This window comes from Diplotaxodon limnothrissa, linkage group LG2 (assembly GCF_057381915.1).
Source record: "Diplotaxodon limnothrissa isolate DT_005_m linkage group LG2, D_limnothrissa_male_GT1.1, whole genome shotgun sequence".
NCBI lineage: Eukaryota > Metazoa > Chordata > Actinopteri > Cichliformes > Cichlidae > Diplotaxodon > Diplotaxodon limnothrissa.
In genome coordinates, this window is record NC_140597.1 from 9,611,771 (window position 1) to 9,626,150 (window position 14,380).

Sequence of the window (14,380 nt, forward strand, 5' to 3'; positions counted from 1 at the left end):
TGATGTTGCAGAGCAGCTGGTCACAGAGGTTGAATGAGAAGTTCGTGTTAGGTTTTCTGCAGGGGAGAGTTGCTATGGCAGGATTTCTGCTCATCACTGTGCTTTTTTATCTGAACTGTGGCTCATTTGTTGTTGTTATAAGCAGACCTGCAGATGGCACAACCTCAAGGAGAGCCACTGTGGCTTTAAACACAGCTCTAACTTCAACTGAGAGCCTTTTTTCTGCAGGGAAACCCAATACCACTGAGGTTCCCACCGCAGGATTCACAACTAGGTATCGTAAGTCAATAAGCAAACCCACCACAGCTCCAGAAAGTCTGAGTGAAGCTGCTGGTAAAACAACTGAAAGAGAAGAAGAAGGTCCTCCAGAGTTGGGTGAGTGGACACAAACTGATATTTATTTCTGTTTTTCATTTTCTTTAATGCTGTTTAATCTCAAATTGATGACAAATTGTTAAATTCAAAGGGTTCTCCTTCATGGAAAAGCTTACATGAGAGCAAATGAACTCCACTGATTGTCCTTTGGTTTTACTGGTCATTACTTTTCCCTTAAGCAAAAAGCCTATGTGGTAAAGCAGTTTCAGTGTAAATGCATCATGGTGACACTGAAAGAGAACAAAGCAGCCAAAACTTTAATTCAATGTAAATTCTGCTTTGAAAGTTAGATGCAACAAACTGTCTACCAACTCTAATCATGGTCGCATTAATCACTGATGAAGCGACAGACTTTCAACAACAACTTGAAGCCACAGTTTTGTAGATACTCGGAGTGTAAAAGGACTGTGTTAGTGTTTTCATATCTGCGGTCGGAGAGTCATTGTCCGAGGGCTGGGGGAGGATGTTCCACATTCTGCAGAGGGTGCAGTGAAACATTTTAGCCGTGTGTTTCCGCTGATGAAAACCAGATGTGCTGTGCAATGCCTGAGAGCAGAAAACAGAAGGCAACTCTTCTTAAAACCAGTCACATGTAATGTTGGTAATGCAGGAATATTCCACTGCACAGCGAGCAGATGCATATCCAGAACATCTACTGCAGGGGTTGTTAGTTTGTTTATTGAGCTCGTTATTTAATTCAAGAAGGACAGTGCATGTTAACTGTCTCACAGACTTGGGGCACAGGGAGTAACATCTTGTTTGCTTTCTTGGCAAGAGTCATCTCACCCTCAAAAATTAAACCGTACATTATTATTATAGCATGAAAAAATGATGGACAGCACCAAGAAACAGCTGGCCTTGTCTCCATAGTTAAATATTTTTGAATTTTTAAATTTGATTGTTTGTGCAGGGCTTTTTCCCGTTTCTGTGTTAAAATAAGCAGACCAATTCATTATTAATAGAAATATATGAGAGTCTCATCTAGTTCTCTGCAAGAGATTGAAATATAGCTATTCCAACCCCCTGAGCCACGGGGCAATCGCATCTGTAACCGGAAGGTCGCCGGTTCGATCCCTGGGCTCTCTGTCCTGGTCGTTGTGTCCTTGGGCAAGACACTTTACCCTACTTGCCTACTGGGACCGATGGCGCGATATGGCAGCCTCTCTTCTGTCAGTCTGCCCCAGGGCAGCTGTGGCTACAACTGTAGCTGCCTCCACCAGTGTGTGAATGTGAGAGTGAATGAATAGTGGTATTGTAAAGCGCTTTGGGTGCCTAGAAAATCGCTATATAAATCCAATCCATTATTATTATTATTTTCCTTGAAAGCAAAGTTCCATTGTAAAGTGTCCTGTCTAAAATATTGCATATTGATGTGGTATGAGGAATGCATGCCCTGTTGTGTATCAAATGGTTTGCTTTTTTATAGCAAAGAGGTCCACCAGAGGCATTAAGGTAGCAAAGAAGCCCAAAACGGTCCTGAAGAAACCCAAAGTCATCGGCAAGAAGCCAAATGCTGCTGAAAGAGCAAAACCCCAGGTCAAAAAAAGAGTGAGCCCATCAGTGGCCACAGAAACAGCCCCACGTATGTATCGGGGGTTAGCCCCAAAGTATACAGTATGCCCATCAGACAGGTTTGGTTGCTTTTTCCTGCTTGAAAGAGGTCAAGCTGTCAGGTCACACTCACACCAGGCAGCCACAAACCAAACTATTTCCTAAACTAGCTCAGATAAGAGCCATTTATGGGTTTAATATTGTGACAATCAAACTCAAGGCAGTGCTGAATGGAGGCATACTGTATATGTAAAGCCTGATGTATAACTGCTGTGTGTTACACTCATTCAGTGCAAGCTCAAACTAAAGCCTGGCAGCAGCTTCCATCCACCTGCAGCTACTTTTAAAAACACAGGTATTCATGATACAAACGCAAAATTGATTCATTGAAGCCCTTAAAAAGAAGAAAGTGCAGACTCAGACTTTTGCTGAACTGCTCACAGATTTCACCTTTCTGCTTCTGCCAGTCTTCTTTATTTACATTGGGAACACGATAAGCGATGATGTATTGTACCATATACAATGAGTTTCCTCCTCCTTCACTTCAATTTGAAGAGTTTTATTATCTTCCTCTAGCTTCCTTTTACTCTTAGCGTCTCTTGATTTTTGTCCCTCATGTATGATTGAGCCGAACTTAGTCCCTGTAGTTAACACACATCACAGAATAGAAGTGTTTTGTAGTTACTAGTGTGATTATGCACAGTCTGGTTTCTGCCGTGTGCATATTCCCTTGTATATACAGTACATATCTCATATTTGTGTACTAGACTGGAAATCGTGCCAGCTGAGTAAGCGTGTGTGTGTATAGTGCATCTGTCTGCATAATCTGTGTGTACAGAGGGAATGATCAAAGGTTAGCTCAGTGGAGGCTGGCTAGAAATAAATGCTTAGTAGGCAAGCTGTCATGTCATGTCAAATCAGAGCCGATGTTCGTTAAAATCCATGCAGGCCTGTCAGACAGTGCTGGGGTGAGATTAGCAGTGAGTGATATGACAGAAAATGTTGCATGTTGAGAATAAGTACGTGTCAAACTTATAATATTGCCTCTTCCTGGTTGTTAGCGGAGGTGTTTTCATGCCTTCATTCATCAGCAGCATGATGCATAAGTTAATATGAGTGTGACTTGACTTGAACTTTAGAACAACAGGAAGCAGCAAAGAGCGAGTCTGGGAAAAATGGGAAACCAGCACAGAGGTCAGATTCAGGGTCAGGAAAACATCTTCTATGGCTTCATTCATTTTAAATGAAAGATGAAATCTTTAGTGCTGGAGAACAATGAAAGACGCACAATAATGCTCTTCTACCTCTAGAAAAACTCCTGGTGGGATTTATTTACACAGTTAATCAGCTCAGTTGTGGATTCCTTTAATGTAGTCAAAGCTGAGTGTAATCCGGGCATCGTTATGAGTTTGCCAGCTGTCTTTGGCTCCGCTTCAGAAGTTTGAGAATAAATTTGTGGTTTGGCAGGATTCCCGTGGTCAGCAGCAACAAAGACACATTTTGACTCACAAGCAACTCGAAGGAGATCCTACAGGAGTGCAAGGCAAAAGGGGGAAAGGGTCTTTACAGGAAATGCCATCAACATTTAGCATTCATTTATGCTACTTCTATATTCTGGCCCAACGCTTTTTAGCAGCTAATAAAGCTTCCTAAGAGGAGGAGGCATTTTGAACCGAGCTGAACCCAGCAGACAATGAGAGTCTGTCCGAGGACTCACGGCTGCAGAGCCCGTGAACAGGTTTACAGAAACCTCAGTGCTTCAGCTTTCTCTGTTTTCTACCTGCTGCCTTTGACTTAATTTGTAAACCCATCAGGGTTGAAGACACTTGAACAAGTGAAAATCTTAAAAACATAAAAGAATAATAGTTATGTTTCCGCTCAGCGTTCGTACAGAGGGGTTCAGATTTGCCCACTAAAAAGGTCAACAATAATGATGAGCATTTCCAAATTCATCATACAAGCGATTTTTGTATGGAAGCATCTGCCTTTTTATCTAATCTGCTAAAAAAAACGTGAAAAATGCTTTTGAGGGGTCAACTCTCAGCTTTTTATTCACGAGAAACGTGTGTGCATGTGTTCAGTAAAATATGTACAAGGCACGGTTATGTTTGTTTAAATGCAATGCATCCATGCGGCTGAATATTTTATACAATCACATATTGATGCAGGGCGTCAAAGCGCACTGAGCCACAAGTTCCTGGAAGTTTGATTTGAACATCTGCATTTTAAAATAATCTAACGTGCTTCAGTGTAAATAAGAAAACCCTTTTTTCCAACAGTGTGTTCTGTCTGATGGCACTAAATTATCAGAAAATGACAGTTCACAGATATTCTGTCTTTTAATAACGTTCTAAAAAAATCTGACTTCTACCTTTCGAACTCACACTTCTTCGAATTCACCCCTTCTCCTGTAATTTCATTCATAATTAAGTGAAATGACTGATAAAGCCCTGCTGGTTGTCTCAGAATGTCCTCCACTGGGTCTCGAGTCACTGAAGGTCAAAGACACACAGCTGAGGGCTTCGTCCTACAAGCGCCGAGGCCTGGGTCCCCACAGGGGTCGACTCAACATCCAGGTGACTGCGCAGAATTTAAAAAAAGATCCACCGCTGCACTTCAGGCTATACTTGCAGAAGCATCATAAACACTGTGCATTCCACTTGTGTGTGGCAGTCTGGAATAGAGGATGGAGATATCTATGATGGGGCCTGGTGTGCTCAGTACAGAGATAAGAAGCAGTGGCTGGAGGTTGACGCTCGACGGCTGACTCGCTTTACTGGTGTCATCCTGCAGGGGCGCAACTCCATCTGGAGGTCAGTGCTGGTGGGTTAGAAATCAGTAAGCCTGCTGGGAAACTGGTTTCAGGACAGAATGGAAGTATTGTTTCATTTTGAAGTCCAAGATAGTGTTCCCAAAGTCTGCCTACTGTGAGATGTTACTCAATGTTACTTAATTTAAGACACATAAAAGCAGGCTTTGCTCCGTCTTCAGTTTGTGCTCTTTTTCAGAAACCTGGTAATGTCTTGATTAAGTTAAAAAGTGTGTGTCATATCACATGTGCCATATTTACAACCCAGATGTGTGTTTTCTGTTCACAAACAGCTGGGACATTGTGCATACCTACAAGGTGCAGTTCAGCAATGACACACTGGTCTGGAAGCCATGTATGAACGGGACTGAAGAGGCTGTGAGTGAACACCCGAGCTCTGATCTTCCCTCTACTCTGTGTATACGTTTCACTTTCTAAGCTGGTTATAAAAGGAGTCACGAGGCCGTTCTTTGTCTCGGGTTTATCTGTTAAAGGTAACGGGTTAGCCTTTTGCATGTTTATGAAAGAATACAGGCCAAAATAATATAAGCAAACTGATCTATCACTTGACTTTTAGGGATTTTTTTTTTTTTTGGGGGGGGGGGGGTGTTTTTCTTGTATTTGTGGAATAACTTTGCGTTATTCTTACTCCCACCACAGAAGCTTGAACCCACTTCATGGACAAAAAAAGGAAAAGCCATTAGAGTTTAATTTACCCGCAAGCTGTTACCATCATTCCAACAAAGTCCTGTAAAGGAAAGTTTGGTCCATAGTGTTGACGCAGCACATTTAAAGATTATATGCTATTTCATTTTTACAGTGTGAGGGCAAAGTTTGTGACGTTCGGTTATTGAAAACTCAAAAACTGGTTTAACTGTGCAGATTTGTTGGGGTTTGTTCTTTCCCCTGCTCTGTCTGGCATGTGTGACTCAGCCACAGCTGGCACGATGTGCCAGATGTGCTTTGTCCAACCTTTTTCTTTCTTTCTTTTTTTCCCCACGGGGCTTTTGAATTCAGGTGGTGAAAATCAGAGGAGATCAAAATATGACAAGCGTGCACAAACTGACGTTAAAATTCACGGTTTGCAGTGATAGAGCAATGTGCTCATATTCAGTTATGAAAATAGTTTTTACAGTACAATTTTATATTTTTATTACTAAAAAAATCGTATTTGTATTATAGGTCGTTAACCTAAATGTGTCCTTGTGTCGCAGATATTTGAAGGAAACCAAGATGCAGAGACACCCGTCCTCGCCCTCTTCAACACTTCCACAGTGGCACGCTATATTCGGATCAACCCACAGTCCTGGTACCAGAATGGGACGAAGGGGCACATCTGCCTGAGAGCTGAGGTGTTGGGCTGTGCACTCTCAGGTATAAGAGGCCACTAGCTGGAAATAGTTTTTTTACATTCATATAGATATAAGTATTTAATTAAAGTGACACACGTTTCCCATTTTACAGATCCAAACAGTATCTATCCATGGCAGACAGAGCCCACAGAGTCCAAAGACAAGCTGGACTTCAGACACCACAACTATAAGGAGATGAGAAAGGTGTTTGTTTTATATCCTGAACATTTTAATGCGTGTGTGGTCTGCTTGGTCTGACCAAAAGCAAATATACAGAGGTTTCATTCTGTTGAATGAACTGTGCTGCCACTACGAGCTGTCTGAATCTGACGGTCAGAAAACAAACAACCAAAGCAAACACAGGTCCACCTTCCCCAAACATAGCCAGAGGTCTGACATGGCTGATTTATGGGATGTAGACGTATGAAATGTTTATACTCCACTTCAGTGACAAGAAGTTTCTCTGTGCCATCTAACTTACTTTGTATGTGTATTTTATGCGTTCTTTGGCAGTTTTTTAACTTCAATTTCCTAAAAGAAGTGTTGGATAAATACTTCAGATGGTTCAAAGACACTCAGACTAAATGAGGAACCTTCAGATAATTAATTTCTAATAATCCGTTTGTAAAATAATTTACCCCACATTTTTATACATATCATTTGTTTCCCGCTGAGATGGGTTGAAATGATGCACTTGAATTTTATCTGGGCATCATCTAAGCTTAACACACTTCCAATGAGGCTACAAAACAGTTGCCCTTTGAAATACTGTGTCAGTGAAACACGTTTTTTTGTTTTTTGTTTTAACAGCTGATGAAGTCAGTACAAGAGGAGTGCCCTGACATCACGCGCATCTACAGCATCGGGAAGAGCTATATGGGGCTGAAGCTCTATGTCATGGAGATCTCCGACAATCCAGGAAAACACGAGCTGGGTGAGACTTACAGAGAAATGTGAAAGCGGCAGGAGAGGGAAGCTTAACTCTAGGAAGAAAAGCTCATCAGTGAAATCATTTGGTTTTTTTTAACACAAATCAAAGCTTAATCTAGTCTTACTAGTTAGAAGGTTTCCGGTTTTAATCCCTGACTCCTCTAGTCTGGATGTCAGAGTATCCTTGTGCAACGCAAAAAAGCAGAAGACCCTAAATTCCCTGAGGATGGCAGTGGTGCTCTGTGCGTGTTCATGACGTCCACCTCCTCCTCACAGGTGTTTTTTAATTTACTTCTCAGAAGCTGAACTTCTTATTTCTAATTAGAAACATGGCACAAAGCTGCAATCATTATTTACTTATTGAGAGCTTGGAACACTGTGAAGAGTCAGGGCTTTGGCTCTTTACTGGTTTAAATCTTATCTTAAACTCAGGATTTTCTCAGCTATCACTAGAAAATACTCCTGCAGATCAGCTGTTATGACATCTGGAGTTCCACAGGCGTTAATCATGGAGCCTGTTCTTTTTTCTCTTTGTACATGCTCCATCTAGGTCAAAGTATTCCTCAACATAATTTGCCTTTTCATTGATGTCTATAATATTTACAGTTTTATTTACCGTTTAATCTGGGCAGACACTGTTTCATAAGAAAGCTCCAATCTAAAGCTTCAACTAAACCTTGAATCTTCCACATGGTGCTGTGCTGCCATGCCGCTTCTCCCCTAATGAGACAGTAAACTAAGAGGTCAGCAGGTCAGTATACTGGTTCTGACCGTGTCTTTCAGCCCTTCTTCAGATACAGTGCACTACTGTGTGAGACATAAACAGTCCAGAGTTCTCCCTCGTTTGCTTTAAGGTGTACAAATGTTTTCTTTGGCCTCATCGACTCAGCCCGCGTGGCAGCAGAGTGGTAGGTAGGGTATTTCCCGCCAAAAAATCACTTCAGGTTGTTATGTTGAAGTCAGTCGGGGGGAGGTTGGGGTCTGTTTGGGTTTAAATCTGTGCTCTTGTTTGGTTAACCACATCTTCTTCATTGTTCTTTTCTCTGATTTATTTTACGGTGCTGTTGATAAGGGTGGCTGTAGCTCAGGTGGCAGAGCAGGTCAGCCACTAATCTGAAGGTTGGTGGTTCGATCCCAGGCTGCCTCCTGGCGGCATGCCAAATATCCTTGGGCAAGATACTAACCCCGTGTTTGCCTACTGGTGGTGGTCAGAGGGCCCGGTGGCGCCAGTGTCCAGCAGCCTAGCCTCTGTCAGTGCGCCCCAGGGCAGCTGTGGCTACAATGTAGCTTGCCATCGCCAGTGTGTGAATGGGTGAATGACTGAATGTAGTGTGAAGCGCTTTGGGGTCCTTAGGGACTAGAAAAGCGCTATACAAATGCAGGCCGTTTGCCATTTACCATGATGGCTTTGTTGAAGCTGAGGTCATATTTATAGCATTTAAGCATTCTCCACTGCAACGACTGAACATACAAGGTATGGACATTGAGGCTGTGGACAGCTACAGGTACCTTGGTGTTCATCTGAACAATAGACTGGACTGGACTCATAACTCAGACGCCCTCTACAGGAAAGGGCAGAGCAGGCTGTACCTGCTGCGGAGACTCAGGTCGTTTGGGGTGGAGGGCCCACTCCTGAAGACCTTCTATGACTCTGTTGTGGCTTCTGCTATCTTTTATGGTGTGGTCTGCTGGGGCGGCAGCATCTCTGCTGGGGACAGGAAGAGACTGAACAGGGTGATCCGAAGGGCCAGCTCTGTTCTAGGATGCCCTCTGGACCCAGTGGAGGTGGTGAGTGACAGGAGAACGGCGGCTAAGCTGTCATCCCTGATGGACAACATCTCCCACCCCATGCAGCGGACTGTGACAGCACTGAGCAGCTCCTTCAGTGGGAGACTGCGGCACCCACGGTGTGGGACGGAGAGATTTCGCAGGTCTTTCCTCCCCACTGCTGTCAGACTCCATAATAAAGACTTTAACTGATCAAGCACACACATCCATACATATGCAATAATACTAAGTGCAATAATCCTTTCTGTCATCGTTGTATTTTTACTCAGTTGTATATAGTATTTGTATTTGTATTCTATTTTTATCTTATTGTATATTTATTTTATTTTATTCTACTGTATATAGTATTTTATTTTATTCTATTCTGTACAGTTGTGTACTGTATTTATTCTTATTGTATCCTAATTTTTGCGTCATAACTTTTGCACTGTCCACTTCCTGCTGTGACAAAACAAATTTCCCACGTGTGGGACTAATAAAGGTTATCTTATCTTATCTTATCTTATCTTATCTTATCTTATAGAATATGACCTTTAAACATAGTGTGAACAAGAAATTGAATGCAAATCTGCCCCCATACTCATCTTATACTTGGTCCCCTGGTATAATCCCAGAACACCACACTGGGAGGGGTGATGATATCTCCCCCCCGACCTGTCATCCTGGCTCCCCCTTGCCATAGCATGTGTGCTGCACCTCATCAATCTCTAGCTGTGAGAGCAACATGAGGGGTCTAGCCTAGTACCCTTGCTGAATACAGATGCCCCAGGTGAGAGTCTAACTTGAAAGTCCCACTCCAGAGGCGTGTAGTCTTACCAATACGCTATCCAGCTGCTATTATACTATATATATCTCTCTATAGGTTGGATGGATGGGTGAGCTTTAAATCTGTGCTTTAAAGTGTTTTAAATAGCCTCGGAGCCATTTTCATATTTAAAATATATTTGCTTACAGCACAGCTCGCTGTTTGAAAACTTTCTGAGTGTTATGTGCCGTATTTGTTGTTAGCAGTGAAGTGAGCTCAGAGTCCTCCTCATGAGCATTTCTCAGAATAACATGTGACATTTCAGAGATACCTGCCATTGAATGTGCAGTATGTGGCCCACTGATCTGTGCAACTCTGCATGTAAAACATCAAACTGCACGTGTATTAAAAGCTGTTGCATATGATATCCACTGCACATAAAGGATTTTGATGTGATTTGTGTTTAAATCTTTAAAGGCATTAACCAAATGACAAGTAAAAGTCTGGTATGAGCCAGCCTTCCCATCTCTGTGTTTGGCGCCCCCTGCAGGAGAACCAGAGTTCCGATATGTTGCAGGGATGCATGGAAACGAGGTGCTGGGACGAGAGCTCCTGCTAAATCTCATGCAGTACATCTGCCAGGAGTATAAACGGGGAGACCAGCGCATAGTGCACCTGGTCAAAGAGACCCGCATCCACCTTCTGCCCTCCATGAACCCCGATGGATATGAGATGGCTTTTAAAAAGGTGCAGGAAACTCCCCTGTCAGCTCTGAATGTCAGCACTAGACATGAGAGTAATAAATTACCAGAACTGAAAGGAGTTAATCCTGTTTTCTTTGACGTTCAGGGCTCAGAGCTGGCAGGCTGGTCGCTGGGACGTTACAGCTATGAAGGCATCGATATGAACCACAACTTTGCTGACCTCAACTCAGTGATGTGGACCGCCATCGAGCTGGAGACAGACCGGTCCAAACTCATCAACCACTATTTCCCCATCCCTGAACAGTACACCACCGAAGAAGCTTTTGTGAGACACACGAGTGACAAACACACATTTCACACACACGAAAAACATCTCCATCACCTGTTTTCCTGCCTCTCAATTTCATATTTTATTGTAGAATGATTTAAAACTTTGATACTTTAATGGCGTTTTAATCCTAACGGTTTAAACACGACGGTGACGGGTCATAGTATTTTTACATCGATTCAGTCCTGAGAAAAGGCATCAGTAAAAACAACCTGTACACGTGGACCAGGGTCATGTGGAGGCTTTCAGAAGCAGGGATAGTTCAAACCAAACATGTCTAAATTTAACATTTTATTTTTAACTTTAAAATTCTCTGACTGTCTGGGTGATAAATAACGATTTTCAGTATGAATTAATTAATTAAAAAACCATTAAACAAATAAAAACATTTTAAAAAATGTAATTTAAAAAATTAAACTGGAAAATAGAAAGAAAAAGGAATTTTTTAAAATAAAAACAGATATTTTAAACTTAGTTTTTCTAACAATAGGACAAAGTCCTTTTAATAAGCTTCCAGTTTTTCTTCCTGTAATTTTGTAGGTTTCACTCTTAGATTGTGATGAGTCATACCTAAATATTTCTTATGGCTAATTTGTGCCTCCTTGTCTCCTCTTTCCTCCTGCCTGCGATCCCAAAGTTAATCTCAATACAACACATTGAAGGATGTCTTAATTCAAATGCATCTAGTGGGTAGAGGAAGAAAGGAGCTGCAGGAGGGTTATAATTGATGCTTCTTTGTTTCTTGTGGAACAAACAACAGCTAGAGCTTGTAAAACAGCTAAAAAGGTGGACAGATATCCACAGCATCATGTTTTCTGGGGATACCGTCCACTATTTACTGGCATTAAAATGTCACCTAAAACAGAGTCGAGTTTACCCTGATTGCAAGTTTTAACAAACTCGCCACCTTTAACATCAGGTGGCGTCAGAGACCCGAGCTGTCATCAGCTGGATGCAGAACATCCCATTTGTTCTGGGTGCCAACCTCCACGGTGGAGAGCTGGTGGTCACCTACCCATACGACATGACACGGGACTGGGCGCCTCGTGAGCACACGCCCACCGCTGATGAGAGCTTCTTCCGCTGGTTGGCGGTAGTGTACGCCAGCACCAATCAGGTGACTGCTCCTTCCACGCTCTTAAACTACAAAACGCCTTAAAGAAAGTGAGTGAACAGTGTACTTTTACACGTAATATAAAACAGGTGATGTCCAACCATGACCGCCGGCCGTGCCACAACAAGGACTTCCTGAGATACAACAACATCATCAATGGAGCCGACTGGCACAATGTGCCTGGAAGTAAGAACGAGTGTTTTTAAAGTCAGATTTAAAGCTTAAATCTCTGTTCTGTTTCTTAAATTAACATTTAATTTTTATTCTGTTTATCTCCTTTATCAGCTTACAAGACAAAATTAATACCACCAGAATCTGCAGACAGATGTGACCTTAACTCTAACTTTTTCACTACCTAAAATTACTTATGCATTACTAGGTTACTTTCAGTCTGCTTAAATTTAATAATAGTATAATCATTTCTTTGTTACCTGTGAAAAACTGATTTGTTACCCTGTTAATCTGGTGCGCCTACCTTTAAGTCAGGGCTCTCGAGCTCCAGGCTTCGAGGGCTGGTGTCCTGCAGGTTTTAGATGTGTCCTTGATCCAACACAGCTGATTTAAATGGCTAAACAACCTCTGCAACATGTCTTGTTGAGGTAATGAATCAAATGAACTAATCATTTGATTCAGGTGATTTGATTCATTTGATTTAGTGTGTGTTGACCCAGGGTGGTATCTAAAACCTGCAGGACACTGGCCCTCGAGGTCTGGAGTTCGAGACCCCGACTTTCAGTATATGTAGGTAAATATAACTGCACTTAAATTTCATTTATTTACAGAGGAATTAAGGCCTTTGTCATGGGCTGTATTACAAAGTGCTGCTGTCAAAATATTAAAAGTGTTTTTCAGCTTGCTAACAAACCTGGTTGCTCTGAAACTGATGGTATACATATGCACACCTATTTAAAAGTAAATAAGATGCTTTGGGTGAAATAGGGGAGACTAAATGGATAAAGACGATATTATACAACCTCTGTACCCTTAATGACAGGTTTTGACACCTATGTATTAGTAAAGACGTAGTTTGACAAACATTAGAATAGGTCACAGTTTTTTCCAAGGTCCCTAGTAAGTAGGGATGGGTATCGTTTAGGTTTTATCCGATACCGGTGCCAAACCGGTACTTTTGAAAGGGTGCCGGTGCTTAAACGGTGCTCAAACCGGTGTTTAAAGAATGGAGAACACAAAATTGGTCCAAAAACCTCTCATGTTCAGCTGTTTTTTTGTAAAAAGATAACAATGTTAGCCTTTTCTGCAGCTATGGGGCATATATGGTATCACTCTTGGCTGGAAGCAGTGCTTAAACAATGGAAAAAACACAAACTTTGTCCAAAAACCTCTCATGTTTAACTGTTTTCCACTTTTTCTTTGGTCATTTTAGCCTTTTTGGCCAGGGTGAAGGGAGTATCTGTCATCAAACAAGAAGACAGCAGCATGTAACTACGACGGTGTTTGCTAGTTGCCATCATGGCACTGGATACCGGTACCCATCCCTACTAGTAAGATTCACAGGCGCAGATCAGCCTCACTAGCTTCATTTTGTTCTGAAAGCAGAGCTGAAATATGACTGAAACCTCTCGGGTCAGAACAGATAAACTAGGGTTTCTCCTAGCAGGTGACCAAAGATGTGTTTGATTTAGCTGAACATGACTATGTCTTTAAAAACATAAACTCAACACCAGAAAAACCTCAGCACAAAACATAACTTGGATTGAATAAATAAAGTTCGTCATATTTTTCTTTTTTACTTTCAGGTATGAATGACTTCAGCTATCTGCACACCAACTGCTTCGAGGTGACTGTGGAGTTGTCCTGTGATAAATTTCCTCACGCCAGCGAACTTCCCATCGAGTGGGAAAACAACAGGGAGTCTCTGCTGACTTACATGGAGCAGGTATATTACTTATAGGTTTAGTTTATGAACGGCTTGATTATCATTTTATTTAATTTTTTTAAAGGCTGTGTTTATTTTAGGTGCATCGTGGTATTAAGGGTGTGGTTCGCGACAAGGATACGGGGGCTGGAATAGCAGACGCCGTTATCAAAGTCGATGACATTAATCATCACATTAGATCAGGTACATTTTTATTTCACGTCAGATATTGAATCAGTTTTGGTGGTAAGAATAACAGAAGCAACTAAACATCAATAGCCTGTCAATAGATTCTGGACATTTTTAATTATTTCTTTATCATGATGTTAAGTGGAAATCTGATAACGTGATAAAATGTTGGCCCTTTTTGCATGTTTTATAATAAAGGAAAAAAATAAGGTTTTCTGGATGTTTGTGTATACTGTGATAGTCCACTGCACTGATACTTTTCCTCATGCCACCTTCTGTTATTTCCTTTCTGCAGTGGCCGATGGCGATTACTGGCGGTTGCTGAACCCCGGCGAGTATCGGGTGACGGCCACCGCAGAGGGCTACTTCCCCTCCTCCCGCACCTGCCAGGTCATGTATGACCACTACCCCACAATCTGTGATTTCCGCCTCACTAAGATGCCCAAAGAGAGGCTGAAGGAGCTTTTGATGAAGGGAGGGAAACTTCCCAAAGACCTGCAGCTCAGGCTGCGGCAGCTACGCATGCGGAAGCTGCGTGTCACCACCAAGGCAATCAACCGGAGACGCGCTGCTGCTGCTGCAAAACGGGCAAAGAGGGTGTGATAATGATCGTGATCAA

General features: G+C 42.1%; 1 protein-coding gene across 1 annotated transcript; it reads left to right on the forward strand.

The window, feature by feature from the left end:
* Window positions 1–69: 69 nt before the first annotated feature.
* cpxm1b (carboxypeptidase X (M14 family), member 1b) lies at window positions 70–14,380 on the forward strand. The gene is made up of 14 exons (XM_085366822.1): window positions 70–375; window positions 4,393–4,502; window positions 4,600–4,739; window positions 5,029–5,113; window positions 5,950–6,109; window positions 6,200–6,291; window positions 6,898–7,021; window positions 10,101–10,297; window positions 10,400–10,579; window positions 11,502–11,699; window positions 11,786–11,882; window positions 13,454–13,593; window positions 13,674–13,776; window positions 14,057–14,380. Exons 1-14 carry the CDS (start codon window positions 75–77, stop codon window positions 14,362–14,364), a joined length of 2,235 nt encoding a protein of 744 aa, XP_085222948.1. The 5' UTR covers window positions 70–74; the 3' UTR covers window positions 14,365–14,380.

Bases quoted from the DNA above. Each gene is read 5' to 3' on its own strand.
- cpxm1b (XM_085366822.1), top strand. From the start codon at position 75: ATGGCAGGATTTCTGCTCATCACTGTGCTTTTTTATCTGAACTGTGGC. The intron at 4,740-5,028 runs GTCAGTGCTGGT...GTTCACAAACAG, and splicing joins GGGCGCAACTCCATCTGGAG to CTGGGACATTGTGCATACCT. The intron at 13,777-14,056 runs GTACATTTTTAT...TCCTTTCTGCAG, and splicing joins TAATCATCACATTAGATCAG to TGGCCGATGGCGATTACTGG.